The 22678-nt window shown below is 41.6% G+C and overlaps 1 protein-coding gene across 1 annotated transcript; it reads right to left on the minus strand.

Moving 5' to 3' along the window:
* Positions 1-2230: 2230 nt before the first annotated feature.
* wnt5b (wingless-type MMTV integration site family, member 5b) lies at positions 2231-18771 on the minus strand (the record flags this gene model as incomplete). Its single annotated transcript, XM_080421100.1, has 6 exons — positions 2231-2530; positions 3343-3501; positions 9703-9995; positions 15834-15993; positions 16248-16335; positions 18659-18771. The coding sequence occupies 6 exons, from the start codon at positions 18769-18771 to the stop codon at positions 2231-2233; spliced, it is 1113 nt and encodes a 370-aa protein (XP_080277226.1).
* Positions 18772-22678: the final 3907 nt, after the last annotated feature.

Raw genomic sequence — 22678 nt, forward strand, 5'->3', positions numbered from 1 at the left:
AGAGGCAGACCGTGTAGGAGAGACAGACGGTAGGACAGCGGAGAGGGAGACAGTATAGGAGAGACAGACAGTGGACCAGCTGAGAGAGAGAGACAGTGTAGGAGAGACAGACAGTAAGAAAGCTGACAGGGAGAGTGTAGGAGAGACAAACAATAAGAAAGTCGAGAGGGAGACCGTGTAGGAAAGAAAGACAGACAGTGAGAAAGCTGAGAGGGAGACCGTGTAGGAAAGACAGACAGTAAGAAAGCTGAGAGGGAGACCGTGTAGGAAAGACAGACAATAAGAAAGGTGAGAGGGGAAGACGGGCAAAATGACATCACCATGTCTGTACACTTGGGAGTCACAGTCCAGAAACAGCTACTAGCTGTCAAAGCCTTGTCTGTGATTGGACGACTTGTGTGAGGAAGTGGGCTCTGATTGGACATTCCAAAGAAACAAGTTGGACAAGATGATGAAAGTTTTTTGGTTTTTTTTTTATCAACAGATACACAATTATACTCAGTACAAAATACAAAACACAAACCAACACAATCAATAAGAAAATATATTTTCTTTTTTGGATCTATTATTTATTTATTTATTAAACACTTTTAAGTAATCCATAATAACTTGCAGTCCTCTGTTTTGTTTTGTTTTCTTTTTTTTGTTTTCACACGTTTGTTATGTATGCCACATTCTGTTCCATTTTGCGTTGAACCAGAGGAAACAGCCTGTCCTGCAGAGACTTTACAGGGTGAAGAACTGCTGTCTGTGCCTTTTACACTTAAACCATTAAGACACACATTTTTTAAAACCCTCTATTCTTAGTAAAAACGGACCTGAGTTGCAACTGTACTTGGTTTGCTGTTTTTTCATTCTACATAGAATCTCTTAGCCAAAAATAGATAAAATTGCAAAAAATGGATAGCTTGTAGATTGGCTATTTTGGCAAACGTTCCCCCAAAGAAAAGGGATGCTGTGGTTCAAGTGGTGATCTGAAATTCATTATAGAGATTTGGTTTTATATTAATCAAAAAGTATGCACATTAAATGTCATTAATTGATTGAACTATACGTGATGGTGGTACCAACAATAATTCGGATGGACTCATTCACACACACACACACACACACACACACACACACACACACACACACACACACACACGCACACGCACACGCACACGCACACGCACACGCACACACACACACACACACACACAGTGGAGAGAACGAAAGAGACCAAGCAAACAACAGCTCCGTTCAGTTCCTCAGTGTGCATGTGTGTGTGTCGGTGCGTATGCACGCACGCACAGCATTCCAGAGAGAATGGAACATGGCATGTGATGGAACACACACACACACACACACACACACACACACACACACACACACACACACACACACACACACACACACACACACACACACACACACACACACACACACACACACACACACACACACACACACACGCGCACACACACGTGATGTCAGTGCTCGCCAGGGTTTCACTTCCAGGGCTAAAGTTCAAATGTTCAGTGACACGCAAACACGCTGACGTCTCGCTGTGCATCGTGTGTGTGTGTGTGTGTGGGTTTGCTTTGTTGGTCCACCACACACAGACAGCCAATCAGAGTCCCAGCTGACAGCATTCAATAACATGGCAGCTCCCAGTGGCCGACAGCAGAAAAGTGTTGTTTAGAGAGCGGGGGTGTAAATGGATAAATAAAAACGCAGTTTGTTCGTTCTCTTCTTTTTTTTTGTCATCATTCACGACAAAATGAGTCACTTGTGGTAAAGGAACCAGGGAACAGAAAAGTCTCCACTTTAAAAAGACCCGAGTCCAGTTGATGTAGAAAACACATATCCTCTCCTTTTCTGTCCATCCGTCGCTCTGTCCATTCCTGGTTATTCTTTGCCTCCTTCATTTCTTTCTTTCTTTCTTCCCAGTCGGCCGTCCTCTCCTCCTCCTTCTCTCCATCTCGCTCTCCACCCCAGTTTGTCCGTCCGTGAGATGTTTGCACACCGCTCCATCTATCCATCCTTTCATCCCGCATCCACCTCTTTCTCTCTCTCAATCCATGTCTCCTTCCATATCTGAACCACCACCCCCCTCTCTGCACGGTAAAATTCGTCAAACTCTGAGAGTGTGAAAAAGGAACCAAATGGACCCGCGAGGGTCCATTTGGTTCCTTTTATCACACTCTCAGAGTTTGACGAAAACACAAGAAGACTTTCCCTGGGGCGATCATTTACAGACATACTGGTCTACGAGGGTGGAGCAGCGTTTGCACTTGACGTAGCAGCACCAGTGGAACTTGCAGTGGCAGCGCTCGTGCTTGTAGGTCTTGAAGTGGTCGTAGCCGCGGCCGCAGCACATCAGCTCGCAGCCCTCCACGCCCTCCGACGTCTTGTTGCAGAGGCGGCCCTGCGTGCCCACGGAGCCCGTGGTGGCGTTGGCGTGGCAGTAGTCCGGACTGGGGTCCAGGTAGACCAGGTCGTCGGGACTCGGGGCGCTGAACCGTCTGTTCAGGGGCTCCAGTTTGCCCTGTTTAGAGAGAGAGGAGAGAGGAAGGTGGGAGATGGGGTGTTAGGCGGTGTATGTTTTGCTTGAGTAAAAGTATCAATACTGCAATGTAGAAGTATACTCTGTTACGAGTAAAAGGCCTGTGTTCAAAATGTTACTTGAGTAAATGTACAAAAGTATTGGCATCAAAATATACTTTAAGTACCAAAAGTAAAAGTCCTAAAATGTTTGAAAATAGCAGATCTACAAGCTCACAACAGCTCGGCTATTTTCAAATAGCCTATGTATAGAATAGGGCTAAAGTGGTTAATGTATGATTCATGATATCATAATTTATATCTGAAGACTAACTAGTGACTAAAGTTGTCAAATATTGTCGTGGGGTAAAAGTACTATATTTGTAGAAGTATACAGTAAGTACTGAAAACTGGAAATACTCAAGTAAAGTAAAAATACGTCAAAATTGTACTTAAGTACAACAGTACTTGAAATGTACTTAGTTACTTTACACCACTGGTGCTAAGTGGTGTGTGTGCGTGTGTGCTTGCGTACGTGTGTGTGTGTGAGAGGCGGGGGTGAGACGAGACGAGACGATGTTTTGTCTGCATACTCGTCATTATTAACTTATTATAATCATTTTACAACAAAACCATAATTGTTAAAAATAATAATTTGTAAGTGTTATTTATTGTTTAGTTTAAGTCATGTGTGCCTTTCCTAAATTCCCAGAATTCCCCAGATTCCCCAGCCTCTGGCTGAACACGTTCCACTATCTGATTTACATTCAATGTTTAGTAAAAGTATTTGAAGTATAAATGTGACGTTTTCTGTACCTTTCTGCCGATGCGCATGGTCGCTGCGCTGTCGTATTTCTGCTTCAGGAGATCCCCAACTTGTCTGAAGTCCGCCAACTGAAGCCAACATGTCTTCAGACTGCAGGAACCGCTGACGCCATGACACTTACAGGAGACACTGGCTGAGTTGTAAGCCGCCTAGACAGACAGACAAGAGAGACAGAGCGTTAGAGCAGTGGTTTTCAACCTTTTTCATGCCAAGGACCCCCAAATTGATATACATTTGGCCGTGGACCACCATCTGAAAATGTCTTGTGCCAGGGACCCCCAGGAGAGAAGATTTGTGTTAAAAAAATGCAAAATTCTAAGAAATTCGCAGCGCAGAAAACAGTGATGTTTACTCCAGCGTGAATAATAAATAAACCCTCAGATGTATGTACAAATTAAAAACCCAAATCTACATTTTCAAGGCCTTCTGTTCTTACCTAAATGCGGCCTTGGCTAGTAGCATTAGTTATGAATCTGCTGTTTATTCTACACTGCTACCATCTAGTGGTGATGACATGTAACAACACACGGACACACAAAATAACAGTATAGCGCCCCACTCTTACCTATCTCCCTACACACCTATCAAACAAAGCCAAACTAAATACAGTCTATTGCAGAAAACTATTTCCTGCCAAAGTACAGTGGAAAAAGTATTGATTACTTAAGCAAAAGTATCAATACTGCAATATGGAAATACTCTGTTGCAAGTAAAAGTCAGGAATTCAAAATGTACTTGAGTAAAGTACAAAAGTATTGGCATCCAAATGTACTTTAAGTACCAAAATTAACAGTACTCATTGTGCAGAATGTCCAATTTCAAGTTTTCAAATGTAGAAAAATCTTTTGAAAATAGCAGATCTACAAGCTCACAAAGCGTCGCATCGCGACGCATTGTGAGCTTGCAGATCGACTATTTTCAAATGGCTGAAATGTAGGGCTGAAGTGGTTAATGTATGTTTTGTAATAATAATACAAATCTACAAAGTAACTAGTAACTAAAGTTTTCAAATAATTGTAGTGGAGTAAAAGTAGGCTACATATTTGCCTCTGAGTGTAATTGGAGATACTTAAGTAAAGAAAAAATACCTCAAAATTGTACTAAAGTACAGTACTTAAGTAAATGTACTTAGTTACTTTCCACCACTGCCAAAGTATAACCATTCCTAACTCGGGAGATGCTGGGAAATGTATTCATGCAACCTACTGAACGTTTTACAGGTCCAACTAAAAGGTCCAATGAAAAGTTTGCAGTTGATTCAGGACTCTGCAGCCAGACTGCAACACAAACATAAAAGAAAGAACACTGCAGTCTGTAGCTAGACTACACTGCCTCCCTGTGTCTTCCAGAGTGGATTTTAAAGTCCTTCTACTTGTTTATTAAGCTCTCAACTGCTTAGGGCCAGCCTACATCATAGACTCCCTGTTGTTTTATGTTCCTTCACAAGCTGTTAAATCCTCTACTGCAAGATTGCTAGATAATGCCGCTGTCGGGCAAAAACCTTGTATCTCCATATTAAAATGCCCCCCCCCCGTAAATGAATGCCCTAACTTAATCATACAAGAGTGTAATGCAAAAGTGCCAAAATATCAGATCCACAAGCTCACAACATGCTGTGATGCCATGTGTTGTGTGTAGAGCTGCTTTTTTAATATTTTTTTTTATTTTTTGGCAAGAAATGTCTGTCTGTGGCTTTTATAAATATGTATTATCAATATTATTATTGGAGCTTTTATTACTAAATGAGGTTTCTGCCTGAGAGTAATGCTATCTGTTACTTTAGTTACTAGTTACTTTGAAGATTTTGATTATTATTACAAAACATACATTAACCACTTATGCCCTATATACATTTCGGCCTTTTGAAAATAGCAGATGTACAAGCTCAATGCGTCGCATCGCATTGTGAGCTTGTAGATCGTCTATTTTCAAAAGATTTGTATACATTTGAGAACTTGAAATGGGACATTCTGCACAATGAGTACTTTTACTTTTGGTACTCTTAAATTCCGTACATTTACTTGTGACAGATTACTTCTACTTTGCAGTATTGATACTTTTACTTAAGTAAAAGATGTGAGTACTTTTTCCACCACTGGAATCAACTAGTGTGGGCAGTGTCCCTGACTGTGATTGGCCAATGCTACATTTAGTCCAATAACACTGTATGTCTAGTCACTGCGGTCCAACGACCCTTGGGGTTCCTTGACAAGCCTCCAAATGGACTTTTACAGGTCTGTAACTCTGAGAGTGCACAAATGGAACCACAGGTCTGTTTGGTTCCATTTGTACACTCTCAGAGTTATGGGATTATCCTTGAAATTTAACAGCTTGAGAACCACTGGGAGCCTAGCATAGTAGTACCACTGCACATAGTGCAGTCCCATTTTTGTCCACCTGGGGGAACTAGAGTACTGATACAGTGTGCAATGTGCAGTGCAAGTATGTGTTGTGCTAGCTTGGGTTGTGCTGCACTACATCAAGGTGTTTGGTAGGGCATGACTAGGGTGAAGTAGATCTGATGCATTGCGCGCGCACGCACACACACACACACACGCACACGCACGCACACGCACGCACACACACACACACACACACACACACACACACACACACACACACACACACACACACACACACACACACACACACACACACACACACACACACACACACACACACACACACACACCCTAACCTTTAACCCTGTCTTAACACTCTATTGTGTCCAACACACAGCGACCCTGCTCCTCCACGGATGACTGACTGTGTGTGTGTGTGTGTGTGTGTGTGTGTGTGTGTGTGTGTGTGTGTGTGTGTGTGTGTGTGTGTGTGTGTGTGTGTGTGTGTGTGTGTGTGTGTGTGTGTGTGTGTGTGTGTGTGTGTGTGTGTGTGTGTGTGTGCGTGCGAGAGAGAGATAGAGAGTGTGACTGAATGAAAGCAATTGTCTACAGAGACAGACAACATGTCTGTCCTTCAGAAACAAACACACTGTCTGTCCTACAGAGACAAACACACTGTCTGTCCTACAGACACACACATTGTCTGTCTTTAAAGTTTCTCTTGTCCTTTAATGATAAACTGTTTGATAGACAGTCTATCGTTTAGAAGCATTTATGGTAGGATCATTGTCGATATGAAAAAATACAACCCTATTCATGACCCTTGACTTTTCAAACGTACAAACAGTGTTTACTGATCTCTCTCTTGTGTGTGTGTGTGTGTGTGTGTGTGTGTGTGTGTGTGTGTGTGTGTGTGTGTGTGTGTGTGTGTGTGTGTGTGTGTGTGTGTGTGTGTGTGTGTGTGTGTGTGTGTGTGTGTGTGTGTGTGTGTGTGTGTGTGTGTGTGAGAGAGAGAGAGAGGGATGGACCTCAGTCACAGTCAACCAACTCTCAAACCCCCACCCACCCCCCCCACACACACGCACACACACACACACACACACACACACACACACACACACACACACACACACACACACACACACACACACACACACACACACACACACACACACACACACACACACACACACACACAGAGGACACACCCCTGTCACCTCAACAAAAGCCCCCTGTCTCGTCCTGTTCACGCAGAGAGATGGAAAAAAACGAAAACAAAATGAATGACAGACTGTGCTCCACTCTCTCTCTCTCTCTCTCTCTCTCTCTCTTTCACAAGACAAAGAACAACAAACATTAAAAAGGATGGAGAGAAGATATCCAGCATGAGGTGTGTGTGTGTGTGTGTGTGTGTGTGTGTGTGTGTGTGTGTGTGTGTGTGTGTGTGTGTGTGTGTGTGTGTGTGTGTGTGTGTGTTATCCATCCTACTTGGCTCATTGATTTTAGTTCAAAGCGGATACGCTACATGCTCACTCTCACTCCTGTTCCTTGTCTCTCTCTCCTACTACACACACACACACACACACACACACACACACACACACACACACACACACACACACACACACACACACACACACACACACTCACACTTTAAGATTTATTGTGATTGATTTCCTGCCAATTGATAAAATGATAGGCGCTCACCCCTATCATGCTCATTGCTGTGTTTTTTCATTGCACCGCAGATATCGCTAAATAAAATAAAACAGTCACATATTTGACATATAAGAATGGATTAATCACTTAACATTATGTCATATATGTGACCGCTGTAACAATCTAACGTTATGAACTCATTATGCACAGTGCGCGCGCACGCACACACACACAAACACACACACACAGATATATGCACTATGATTGGGCGCGCTTTCAAAGGTCAGCGACAAACAGGGGTTAAAGTTAACGAAGTATGAATTGTGACCGGCACATGCATGCACACCAGGCAGTACACAGCAGGCAGTACACACCAGTATACACCAGGAAGTGCACGTTGCAAATGATTTAAACAACCATGCAGCGGTTTACTGTTCATCAAGTGTTGCCTGCTTAATACACACACACACACACACACACACACACACACACACACACACACACACACACACACACACACACACACACACACACACACACACACACACACACACACACACACACACACACACACACACTCCTCTATATAGCCGTATTGGGACTAGAAACAGACTCTCCAGAACCTGACCTTTGACTTATTTACACACACAAGTGTGTGTGTGTGTGTGTGTGTGTGTGTGTGTGTGTGTGTGTGTGTGTGTGTGTGTGTGTGTGTGTGTGTGTGTGTGTGTGTGTGTGTGTGTGTGTGTGTGTGCGTGCGCACGTATGTAAGGGTGTGTGTGCATGCGTGTGAACCAGAGGAATGCGGAGTGACCTGTTGACCCAACCAGACTCCAAGGGCATTCTACCAAATGGCCCAATAAATAACACACACACACACACACACACACACACACACACACACACACACACACACACACACACACACACACACACACGTATGTGGGAAATTAGTTTCTATGAAAACTACAGTTAATTAATATTTAATTACACAAACGAACGGGAACATTTCCTTCCATAAGACATCTGGAATGTGTATACTACAGGGTGAAAGTGCTTAAACAGACTACAAGCTACATTCACTGTTTTCAGTCCTGGTGTGCCGAGAAAGATCTGGCTATTTATTATAAAACAATCACCAAAATGGAGCAAAACCAGGTTCTCCATCAGTTTCATGCCTGTTAAAAAGTAGAGTAGACAGACAAAATTGGAACTGTAACTCTGTAAAATGAAGCTAATAAATGATCTTTGTGCATCTCTACGTTGCTGCGTCTGTGTGTTGCTTGCAATTATTCTGCTTAAATGTCGCTGAAGGGTGATTATTTATATAATATATATATTATATACAGTATAATCTATATATGATTGAAGTATACTGTATCTGTTGCTGTGTATTGTAAACCATGTGAGGGCATGGTTTACAGTGATGTTAAAACAGCTAAGGGGGTTTTAGGCACTCAGCTCCTAACAACGCCCCGTAGCTGTTCTAAGATCACTGTAAACTGCTAATTGCTTTAGTGTACACCAGGTATAAAAGAGTGGGTGAAGTTCTTTTGTGCAAACTTCCCACAAAATGCAGTTACGTTGTATAGAAAAATAAGAATAAGAGAGACAGTAAGACTGAACATATAAAATATCAAAAACAAATGTATAAATTCATAAAAGTGTGTTTTAGTGTTCTCTTGTGCATACTGTGTGTGTGTGTGTGTGTGTGTGTGTGTGTGTGTGTGTGTGTGTGTGTGTGTGTGTGTGTGTGTGTGTGTGTGTGTGTGTGTGTGTGTGTGTGTGTGTGTATATAGCATAGACAGTAAAAAAGTATGGACAAAGTTACGCCCATAGACTCTACAGACCGTAAATGAAGCCTATTTTCCAACAATTTCAAATCCGCCATCTTTCTATATCCGGTGCACTCGGACATTAATGCTATTGGTTGGGACCCGAGCGGGGGTGGGGAATGAATGCTATTGGTTGTGTAGCTTGTCAATGAAAGCATCACAAGGTAGCCACGCCCCTCCTACAGCATACCCCACTTTATCATCAATTTTTAAATAAATGGGACCATAATTTACCAAAACGCATATCATGGTGATTGAAAGAAGACTTTAAACTAGCGACTGGAAGCATATAGTATTTATGACAATGTTTATTAAGGTAATAAAATCAAGTCTAAAGTTCGGCAAAAATCCACCCACTTGCATTGAGATTTAATTCTTCTGACACCAGCGGGGGTAAAACAGCGAAACTACAGGCCATTCATATGATCTTTTACTTCCTATATAGACTCAATTTCAAAGGTGGACGCTGGGCCCTCGGTGTATAGGTGCTCATGTGTGTACTGCATGTGCTTACCAGTCTTCCAGCCTCATTGTTGTGTAGGTTCATCAGAGTTCTGCTGTGATCCTTTGACCCTCGCTCGAAGTTCTTCTCTCTCTCTCGGGCGTCCACGAACTCCCGGGCAAATCGGTACCCGTAGTCCACGTTGTCGCCGCAGCCGCCCCACAGCCAGTCCCGCGGGAGGTCGCGGGGTCGGCTCGCACGGCTGCAGCCGCAGGTCGACAGCTCTCCCTCGCGGCACGCGCGGCTGATGGCGTCGACCACGCCCGCCGCACTGACGGAATACGTGAAGGCTGCCTCTCTGGAAGCTGGAGACACAACGAAGGACATCAGCCAGATGGTCTATACCAGTAACAGTTAGAGCCAATATTATATCGGCCATTATTTGACTTTTTTGACAAGCAGTGGTGGAAAGTAACTAAGTACATTTACTTAAGTAGTGCACTTAAGTACAATTTTGAGGTATTTGTACTTTACTTGGGTATTTCCAATTTCCAATACTTACTTACTTCTATTCCATTACATCTCAGAGGCAAATATTGTACTTTTACTTCACTACAATTATTTGAAAGCTTTAGTTACTTGTTACTTTGTAGATTTTGATTATTATTACAAAACATACATTATCCACTTCAGCCCTATATACATTTCGGCCATTTGTAAAATAGCCGATCTACAAGCTCACAATGCGTCGCACAAAGTAACTAGTAACTAAAGTTTTCAAATAAATGTAGTGGAGTAAAAGTACAATACTTGGATCCAAGATGTAGTGGAGTAGAAGTAAAAGTATATGTACTTAAATGTTACTTTCCACCACTGGTGACAGAGTGGGATAATGGATTGGGGGAAACAAACCATTATTCATCTACCCACTAGCTGCCACATATACTGGAACCTAAGATCAACTATCTTCTCATCCTAATCCAATGCATTGTCTTTTTACTCTGCCTCGTGTCTTCTCTTATAATGTTGCAACCATGGTAAGCTTTGATTGATTGTGTTGAACTCCATTTTGTGTCTTGTTTTCAGTGAAATGTGAGTGCTCCAGTATATATCCAGTGTATTACAAAATGCAACATTTTCAAATGTGAAGGAATCTTGCAGACCGAACCCAGGGTTGCCAGATCTGGTTATCATAATGTCCCCGCAAGATTTTATTTGAAAATAACCGATCTGCAAGCTCACAACGCGCCGCATCGCGACGCGTTGTAAGCTTGTAGATCTGCTATTTTCAAATAGCTGATGTATATGTTAAAGAGCTCATGTGGCCCATTGTCGCTTCTTTTGGGCTGGTTTTCCTAGACCTGGTTGCTTGTTTCTCTAACAGAATCTGGCAACACAGACCAAACCCCCCTCCCCCCTGCCCTCATCTCAGCTTCAAGTCTGGTCAAGTAAGTAAGATGTGAGATTGCCCTTACGAGATCTGATCCCAGATCAGTGACAGCACAATTAACAAACAGTAAAGACTACACAGATCAGATGCTAGATAAGTGACATTACAATCAACAAATAGCAGTGGCGTAAAGTAATTAAGTACATGATTTACTTGGTACAATTTGGAGGTATTATTCTTACTTTACTGGAGTATTTCCAATATTCAATACTTTTACTCCTACTCCACTACACCTCAGAGATACCTCAGAATACATTAACCACTTTCAGCCCTAAATATAATTCCACTATTTGAAAATAGCAGATCTACAAGCTCACTCGCTCGCTTTGCGACGCGTTGTGAGCTTGTAGATTGGCAATATTCAAAAGATTTTCATTCATTTTGAAAACTTGAAATGGGTTTTCTCTATTCTGCGTAATGAGTACTTTTACTTTTGGTACATTTAAGTACATTTTTATGCCAATACTTTTGTACTTTTACTCAAGTGAACATTTTAATACCAGACTTTTACTTGTATTTCTACATTGTGCTATTGATACTTTTACTTAAGTATAAACAAAAATGTGAGTACTTCTCCCATCACTGACAAATAGATTACAAGGATCAGATCCCAAAGATCAGTGACATTACAATCAACAAACAGCAAGGATTACAAGGATCAGGTCCTAAGATCAGCCCACATCACAGGCAAACAAACAGTAAAGGGATTACATTACAAGATCCTAGATCAGCCACACAGCATTATACAAGGGATCAGAGCCAAGATCACAGCCTAACCCTAACACCTAACAACAGTAAGGGATTACTTTAAGGAGGGAGAAGGAAGTGGTTTTCCATGTCAATGCTCTTTCATAGTGGTCCTGCTAACATTACAAACAACATGGAATCAACAAGTCAGACAGGTATGTATGTATGGCGTCTGGAGACGTTAAAAGGAAAAGGATCAACCCAACAACACAACGTGTGAACTCTCATTCAACTCCCACCATAAAGTACTGAGAGAGAGAGAGGGGGGGGGGGGTTATGGTTCTGTGGTCAGCAGACTTCAAACGGTGAAGGTCCGGATGTACCGACACCCTGACAACTCATCAACGCATTTCAAAAGACAGAGAGAGCAAGACTCACTGGTATTTAAAAACGGAGCGAGAGTGTTGCCAAATCGGCTTATTATAAGCGACTTTGGGCTTATTTTTTTCCTGTAAAGTCGCTTGTAAATATTGCGGGTTGCGTTTTTTGGGGGGCTTGTTTGTTTCTAGAGTGTACTTGCTTATTTGGGCTGGTTTTCCCACATGTTTTAATTATTATTTAAACCAGTGGTTCTCAAATATTTTCATGAAAATGTTTTGTGCCCAGGGAGCATTTTGTGTTGTTAGAATGTTGAGAAAAGTGCTCATGTGGCCTAAGAAGTTGCTTCTTTTGGGCTTGTTTTCCCAGACCTGGTTGCTTATTTCTCTCACAAAATATGGCAACACTAAGAGAGAGAGAGAGAGAGAGAGAGAGAGAGATGAGAGATGAGAGAGAGGAGAGAGAGAAGAGAGAGAGAGAGAGAGAGAGAGAGAGAGAGAGAGATTAATAGCCTATATGGCCTATTAGTAGCCTGTCTTATTGTTTGTAAATTGTCTACTTCGTTTTTTATGACAAAGAGAGAAATCTACATACATAAATACATAGGCTGCAAATCGCAAATAGTCTCCAAGTACTCCTCTCTCCCCCTCTCTTCTCTCTGCATGTGGACGAGGGCGTGCGTGCGTGCGTGCATTATAGGCTAATGCCCAGCGGGGGGTGTGGTCATTCTGGTCAAACTCCTCATCGACGAGTGGGTCAAATCGTTGGTGGTGTCTCTCGCTCTCTCTCCTTGGTCGGCGGTCTCTCTCTCCGTCTCTCTCTCTCTTCTCTCTCTCTCTCTTCTCTCTCTCTCTCTCTCTCTCTCTCTCTCTCTCTCTCTCTCTCTCTCTCTCTCTCTCGCTCTCTCTCTCTCTCTCTCGCTCTCTCTCACACACACGGTATCCCCGTTGAGAATGAGCTTATTAAAGGAACACTACACACATTCTCCTACAGTTAAATAGTCCCTGCGACATATAGGCTACTAGCGTCATGTCCAGCCCAGGGGGTGTAACTTGTACATCCTCAAGCTACAGAAACAGGACATATAGGCTCCTGCCATACAGCATCACAATCATTTTAACCACTTTATCCATTTATACGTTGGCTATTCAAAAATAGCAGATCTACAAGCTCACAGCTTGTACATTTTTGGTCCCTGGCACAAATTATTTTCACCAGTGGTGTGGGGAAAGTACTCAAAAGTAAAAGCATCACTACTGCAATGTAGAAATAATCTGTTACAAGTAAAAGTCCGGAATTCAAAATTTACTTGAGTAAAAGTACAAAAGTATTGGTATCAAAATGTACTTAAAGTACCAAAAGTAAAAGTACTAAAATGTTTGAAAATAGCAGATCCACAAGATCTACATGGCTCAGCAAGGCTTACTCTCTGGCATAAAGCCTACTCTACCTCAGATGGTGAAACAATATGACTTGTTTAACGATCAGTTATCAGCCCTAGCTGTGTTTAATGATGGCTGTCAACTCACTTCTGTCAATTCTTCTCTTACTTTGTGGTAGCATATTATTCTGGTTGAATGGGATCATATCATCATACTAATATTGACTCTCTTAAAGTGCTATCGGGTTGTTTGAAGTCTAACATTTGGATTATTTACAAAATGTCTACTACTCACATTGTTATAAACAGGCCTTTTATTCAAGCATTCATGGAAAAGCATTAGCTATGTTTACTCAGGTAGCTAAGTAAATACAGACTAGGCCTACTATTATTAATAATACTTTATCTATAGTACTAATATAGTCTAGTATTAAAACCTCAATCAGTATATCCTAAGATAGCCTTTCACTCTGATAACACATTTAAACAGACATTCTATTCTATGAACTATAGCTACAGTAAAATGACCAAACAACGTTGGTGTGTGTTGGTTGTTACAAAGCCAAAGGTGTTTTTAATAAATGTTGTTTGATTTATACTTTCGACGAAAATCCCGGGAACTGTGATTAACAAACAGAGTCAAAAAGAGGGACAGGCGGACGGACGGGCAGACAGACAGACAGAGGGACAGAGAGAGACACAGAGACATACAGAAACAGGGAGACACATGGACGTATTAACCAGTTATGCCCTTCGTCGCACAACAAAAAACAGGAGATCTACAAGCTCACAACGCATTACATCTTTATGAAAATAGTGGAAATGTTGCCAGGGAAGTCACAGAGGTTTGCTGTGTGTAGCTAGCTATACATGATCAGAGCACTGTGGTGTAAACCAAAACAATGTGTGATTCCGATTGGTTATCACTGATACATGGTAAGCCATAGTGCCTATGGATGGGCTGGGCCCACCTGTGGTGTGCTGGGCAGTGATTGTAACCTCACAAGTATGCCTGTGTTCAAATAAGTTAACAACTCGCATTAAACTACAATCAAGTCTCATGCTTGCTATTACCCTTGTATGTCTGCTATTTTTGAATAGCCAATGCAAAAAAAATCTAAAAGGACATTTCCCGGTTTTAATGAGTTAAATAGCTGACATCAATTTGAGGCGTTTTTATCATGTTTGTGTCTTGTTTAAAGTCCACATGGGCGCATATTTGATATTTTGCCCTGAGCAGCAGCAGATTGCCTCCTGCATCCTGTGTGCTTAAAAACTTGTAAATAGCATTCACTGGGGGGTGGGGGTGGGGCATTATAATAGCCTGCATTGGGGCCAGGCCCGTAACTAAGTTATACCACAGCATGTTTTTGCAATTTTCAGTTATAGTTATAGCTGAGTTTCTAAGCACAGGATGAAGCGGTTCTCATCCCAGCGGTGCACAGAAACGGATACAAAAATAATAAAAGAGTATAGTGAAACTTTGCAGAAGGGCCACTGCAATGTTTATGACTCTAAGAAGCCTTCAAGCAGCAATGTTGACAGCTGCAAGCAGTCGACTAAAAGCTTGATTTATAGGCTACTTTGTCACACGACAGTGTCGCGTGCCGAAAATAGCCGATCTACAAGCTTTGTGTGGCCCAACAGTGAAACAATGGAGCTGAGCGTCGCAGACAGGCCTGTGTCTGCTGCTGTGTGGAGGAGGACGATGGAGCACTGTGTGCAGGGAGGAAGAGGAGTGGAGGCAGGCAGAGGCCAGCGGAGACCTCCAGCTCAGTGGTGTAAAGTAACTAAGTACATTTACTCAAGTTCTGTACTTAACCCATTAAGACCTGAGGCGATTCTTAAAAAACAGTTTTTTGAAGAAAAAAAAATTCACGTTTTTTCAAAAATTGTATAAACTCAAAACTTCTCTGCCTTTGAACTGATACAGGAGCTTTGCTATTCACCATCTCATCATTTGTGCGCAAACTGATTGAAGCGAGGTGTGCAATTTGAACTTGCTGACAAGCTATTCAGTTAAATGCAGTTGACAGACTTTCTTTTGTTTTTAGAAACAACTTCACAGGAGAATACCATACTGTACTTAACAGAAAATGGATCAAATAGCTTTTCTCTGTAATGTGGAATTCTTCTGCCATTTCATATAGTGATTTGATTAGATTTTGTTTAATTTGGGCTCTCATGCATCCTGTTAACCACTTTAACCCTGACGTTTGGCCATGTCATTGTAGGCACTAGGCACACGCAAAAACAATTCTCAACTCATCTCAAGTGGTTCATTATGCAGTCTAAGTTCATGCTCACCTATGTGTGTTACTCGTCCAAACACAGAGTTGTTGTCTATGCCGCTGCAGTTCCATCTCCTCTGTCTGAACTGGTGTTGACATTCTTTCATGCCCGTCTTCGCCCCATCTCCGATGAATGTCATGTGATCCTGGTAGAGCTGGCACAACTTCCTCTGACCCTGCAGAGCAAACATTTTATCATGTGAAAGTTGGACATCCAAGGAGAGAGACAGAGAGAGAGAGAGAGACACACACACACAAAGAGACAGAGAGAAAAGAGATTTTCTCAAAATTGTCAAACTGGTTAACTGGCTACCTTGTAAACAGTAGTCCACTAGCATGAGGAAGCGCTACATTTAATGACGAATTCAATGATACACATAATTTGACTTGTCCACAGACAGATGACAGGAGAATCCAAACACATCCTTACCTGGGACAGACCAGTCAGCTGGCTGCAGAGAGGTTGGGCTCCTATAATGTACATCTCTGGTCTCTGCACGGGACTCAAGGCCATAGACCTGAAACACAAAAAAAGTAACCCACCATCAATTACTGGAGCTATACTGGACCAGTTCATTCTGTTAGGCTTCCTTGCGATATGGAAAGTCACAATATACAATTATTATTACAAAACAAAATCCAGGAAGTCTTGCTTGATCCAGTCCTCAAACGCACTCTACCCTCAGGTGATATTATAATGAATGTATTGTTTGAGCAAGGCAAACAGATAGACACATATTAACGTTAATGTTGCATTGCGACGCATTGTGAGCTTGTGTTATGTGTTATTGCCGGTGCGCAACCAACTATAAATCAATCTTATCTAAGTCTTCATCAGTGGTGTAAAGTAACTAATTACATTTACTCAAGTACTGTACTTAATTAAGTACAATGTTGAGGTATTTTTTTTTACTTTACTGGAGTATTTCCAATTTTCAATACTTTTACTTGTACTCCACTACATCTCAAAGGCAAATATTGTACTTTTACTCCACTATAGTTGTTTGAAAACTTTAGTTACTAGTTACTTTGTAGATTGTGAATATTATCACAAAATATACATTAACCACTTCAGCCCTATTTACATTTCAGCCATTTGAAAATAGCCGGCTATTTTCAAAAGATTGTTATACATTTGAAAACTTGAAATGGGACATTCTGCATAATGAGTACCTTTACTTTTGGTACTTTAAGTATATTTTGATGCCAGTACTTTTGTACTTTTACTAAAGTAAATTTTGAATTCCAGAATTTTACTTACTAACAGAGTATTTCTACATTGCAGTATTGACACTTTTACTCAAGTAATAAATGTGAGTACTTTTGACCAACAGTGAAAGACTGTGGTTGTACTGGTCCGATCTCAGGTGTAAATGTAACTATAGGCCTGAAGACATGTACAAACCACAGACCCACCCACAGAACCATCTGGGGTGCATATGAAACCATTTGGATCCATACAACAGCAAAATGCTTCCAGTGAGAAGCTGAGAACATGCAATGGTTGTAATAACTGAGTAACGGGGGCTCAACATGGTTGACAGGTGGGCAGGGGTTTGTACAAAGTAACTTTCAAAAGTCACATTGAAGCACATCGCAAGGTGCATAGTCACTGTGACTGTGACACAACAATGACGGTACCGACAGTCACCTCCATTCAAGGCATTTCCCCATAAACTTAATTCAAACCCCGAGCACATTCCTAAACATTTAAAGAAACACATTCAAATTCCAGAACTTCATGAAGGAATTCCTTAATAAACCATCAAACAGAAGATGGTTTACTTCCTAGAAAAAATGGGTGTTCATTCATTTGAGTTGACAACCAACCACCACACTATCACCACCATATCACACACACACACACACACACACACACACACACACACACACACACACACACACACACACACACACACACACACACACACACACACACACACACACACACACACACTTAACAACATATTATTTCTAACATTCCTGCATTAAAGAACACTGAATGGAGCTCAACTGGACTGTGCAGAGTTGAGAACAGTTGAGAACAGTAAATTGCGGTTTTAAAACGTGGGGTCCTCTTGGGCACAACACACACACACACACACACACACACACACACACACACACACACACACACACACACACACACACATACAGAGAGCTGGACCATTTGGGGCTCACCCAGGATAAATATTGTGACAGCACGCTTCACATTTGTTCCATTGGCTTCGACATGACTTTAGACCGGCACAGCACGGCACGAACCCCCCACACACAAAAGACACTGGGGTCTACCGTAGCGATTCTGATCAGCTGTCACTTGCAGAAGATAAACCACTTGAACCCCAACATTAGCCAAAAATAGCCGATCTGCAAGCTCACAACGCGTCACAACACGACGCGTGGTGGTGAGCTTGTAGATCGTCAAAAAGCGGTACAGAGAGAGTAGGCCTACAAGTGGTTATAAAGCATATATGCCGTTGTATCGGATAGACGACGGGGGAGACACAGGCAGACAGACAGCGGTGGAAGAAGTCCTACTCAAACGTTTTACTAAGTAAAAGTATCAATGCTGCAATGTAGAAATAGGCTGTTGACTGTTACAAGCAAAAGTCTGGAATTCAAAATGTACTTGAGTAAAAGTATTGGTATCAAAATGTACCTAAAGTACAGAAAGTAGAAAGTACTCATTATGCAGAATGTCCCATTTCCCAAGTTTTCAAATGTATACAAATCTTTTGAAAATAGATAATTACTTAAGTACATGTAGGCTACTTATTAGTTACTTTACACCACTGAGACAGACAGACAGACAGACAGACAGACAGATCGATCACTCACCACCAGGAGTTGGCTCCGACCTGCTCATCGACCACCAGCAGGAGGACAGCGGTGACCAGCAGCAGATGCTGCCCGCCTCCGGGGCTTCTTCTCCGGGTAGGGGCAGCGTCCATGCTCGGTCTCTCTCTCTAGGTGCGGACAGATCGCAGGTTGTCTCTATTGGGTCCCAGTGATCTGATGTCTCTCTATGTCTCTGCTCCGGATGGGTCCTCACTGTCCAGATCTATTCCACTACTTTCCCCAGAAAAAAACGAAAATGTTGGCTTTTTTGGGGGGTTCGAAAGTAGCTAAATTAAATAAAATAAAGCAGGCGAATAGAAAGCAAAGAGCTTGTTCTTTGGTTTGCTGGAGTCCAGTCGAACCTTTGCTGCAAACCAGATCAACTATATCTTAATTCAGTTTAAGATCTGGTTGTTTACTAACAAGTTATTTAGAGCCACTGCGTTCGATTCACTCACTTGTATTCCTTATTACTCCTTATGTGTCTCTCTCTCTCTCTGTCTCTCTCTCTGAATGTGAGAGACCGTTAAAAGTGCTGCTGTATATAGGCTTAAATAGTAGATGAAGTATATAATCCGTTAACGACGAGATTAAATCCTTAATTGAGCATCGAGGTGATCGTTCCTCCGTTCACACACACACATACAACACAACAACACAACACACACCACCAGCCTATGAGCCTACTACTACCACTAACTAAATACTAGACCCCCCCCTCTCTCTCTCTCTCTCTCTCTCTCTCTCTCTCTCTCTTTCCCCTCCGCCCGACCAACCCCCCCTCTTTTTTATTTTACTGTCACACAATGGTCAGAGGTGTGAGTCTGTGTGTGTGTGTGTGTGTGTGTGTGTGTGTGTGTGTGTGTGTGTGTGTGTGTGTGCATGCACGCGCGCGGACCACCTTAGTGAATGTTGTGAGACCAGAGAGCCAAAAGACAAAACTGTTATTGGCTCAACATTCTTGAATTCTCTCTCACTCACATGCACGTGCACGCACGCACACACACACACACACACACACACACACACACACACACACACACACACACACACACACACACACACACACACACACACACACACACACACACACACACACACACACACACACACACATGAGTATCGGTAGAGATTTTTTTGTTTGTTGAAACTCATGTTTGATCTAAATAACCTATAGATGAAACACCTTTTAATGAACTCAGTTTAAGATGTTTTCAGTTCATAGCCTGCCTATAGACCTACTTGTGTCTTTTTCAACTATTCAACTACAATCAACCAGTGGTGGAAAAAAAGTACTCGTTCAATTCCTTGAGCAAAAGTAGCCTACAAAAGTATTGGCATCAAAATATACTTAAAGTGTTATATAGAATGTCCATTTGAAGTTTTCAAATGTATAGAAATATTTTGAAAATAGCAGATCTACAAGCTCACATTGTGAGCTTTTAGATCTGCTATTTTCAAAAGGCCGAAATGTATAGGGCTGAACTTGGTTAATGTATGTTTATTACTAATAATCCAAATCTACAAAGTAACAAGTAACTACAGTTTTCATATGTCCTAATTGTAGTGGAGTAAAAGTATAATATTTGCACATTGTAAATACCGAAATACCTCAAAATTGTACTTAAGTACAGTACTTGAGTACATGTACTTAGTTACTTTACACCACTGCTATTTAGGCCATTTCCCACGCATTAATTGACACATGGCTGCTGTTTAAACTTCTGCTTGTTTCCGGTCCGCCTGAAGGTCATTATGGAAGGAGCGGATGTGTTAGATCTGTCTGTGCATGAGAATAGAACCACCGCCCCACACACACACACACACACACACACACACACACACACACACACACACACACACACACACACACACACACACACACACACACACACACACACACACGCGCGCGCGCGCGCGCACACACACGCACGCACGCACGCATGCGCGTGCATGCAAGGAAGAAAGAAGAATGAATAAAAAACGTGCATGACTCGTTTGACTGTCTCCAATCCAATATACAGTGGTGGAAAAAGTACTCACATTTCTTACTTAAGTAAAAGTATCATGTAGAGATAGCCTACTCTGTTACAATTAAAAGTCAAAATGTACTTGAGTACAAAAGTATTGGTATCAAAATGTACTTACAGTATGCAGAATGTCCCATTTCACAAGTTTTCAAATGTATAATAGTTAATAGTTAATTAAAGGAACTGGAGTGTTTTTTTTAATTTAAAATGTTATAATTATTTTTTACTAGGCTATTATTTGTCTCATTCGATGTATCCCTCTGGTGTTTTTATTTTGCTTTTATTGAGGTGCATTCATGTGTAGTACAATGTATCAGCCTAAATGCATCGACTTTTATTTGTTTGTTTGTTCTGTAAAGGGGGGAAAGAAAGAAAGAAAAAAAAGTTGTTTTTGTATTGAAAAAAAGTTCAGTTTGTATCGCTAATATTTTATGATCAATGACACATAAATACTGTTGATTAAGGAGACAGAGTAAGGGAAAGAGGGAAAGTATGAGGTCAAGAGTGTCATTGTTCTGTTTTTGTTTGTATTGTTTGTGTTACATATTTTCTGGATCTGGATCATTTACCAAATCATCTGTCATTGTCTTTAATTGTTTTATATTTTATAGTTGTTGGTTATATTATACTCTGATTTCCAATAAAAAAGAGTATTAAAAACCGATCTACAACCTCACAATGCGTCACATCGGAGGCATTGTGAGCTTTTAGATAGAGTTTTGATTTGATTTATTTTGAAAAACAAAGCAACATGGTTACAGTTGATGACACAAGAAAGTCCTGAGACTTATTTCATTGAGGTCCTCTCACATTTAACAGTGAATAAGTAAAACAATACATTACAATACAAAGCACCTGACAATAACATATGCAATAGCCTACATACACACAAACAAGTGCTCCCCTATCTTTCCTAGACTAATGACCCTTTTCTAATAGGCATGCTTTTGTCTGCTGCTTAAAAGACCTCAGATTGGTTGTCAGTTTGACACTGGTTTGGTTTCGAGATCGTTCCACTATGGCTCCTATGTAAGTAAATGAACCCTTTCACACTTGACTTTTTAAGGCAGGATGGTTCACATCTGCTACACTGGCTCTGCTAAAAAATGGTGTACTTCGTTTCTCTGAGTAAAACTCTTTAAAAATATGGTGACCTCGCCAATGTCGCCATATATGTTCCTATGAACCAGAACCAGACAGACAGACAGACAGACAGACAGACAGACAGACAGACAGACAGACAGACAGACGTATTGATGTAACATTAAAAACAGTGTCTGTTGGTCAAGGATGTACTGTAGTGTGTGTGTGTGTGTGTGTGTGTGTGTGTGTGTGTGTGTGTGTGTGTGTGTGTGTGTGTGTGTGTGTGTGTGTGTGTGTGTGTGTGTGTGTGTGTGTGTGTGTGTGTGTGTGTGTGTGTGTGTGTGTGTGTGTGTGTGTGTGTGTGTGTGTGTGTGAGAGAGAGAGAGACAGAGAGAGAGAGAGAGAGAGACAGAGAGAGAGAGAGAGAGAGAGAGAGAGAGGAGAGAGAGAGAGAGAGAGAGAGAGAGAGAGAGAGAGAGAGAGAGAGAGAGGAGAGAGAGAGGAGAGAGAGAGAGAGAGAGAGAGGAGACCACAGCGCCCTCTCCTGGTTAAATCTTGAGTCTATTCTGTCAAACAGAAGTGCCTGTCAGAGGTCTGTAAACTCAGTTCTAAATGCAATGTCTTACTAGCCTACTTTGGACTGGCATGAGGCGTGCGGGCAAATTGGATCATTTGATGAGGCGCAGCCACCAGTTTGTAATCACCTGCATGTTTGGAATTTTGGAGACCCGCTTGCATTGGTGTGAAAGTAACTAAGTACAGTTACTCAAGTACTGTAGCCTACTTGAGTACAATTTTGAGGTATTTTTAGTTTACTGGAGGATTTCCAATTTTCAGTAGAATTACTTTTACTTCTACTCCACCACATCTCAGAGGCAAATATTGTACGTTTACTCCACTACAATTA

Source organism: Gymnoscopelus braueri (assembly GCF_963280865.1).
Source record: "Gymnoscopelus braueri genome assembly, chromosome: 23".
Taxonomy (NCBI): domain Eukaryota; kingdom Metazoa; phylum Chordata; class Actinopteri; order Myctophiformes; family Myctophidae; genus Gymnoscopelus; species Gymnoscopelus braueri.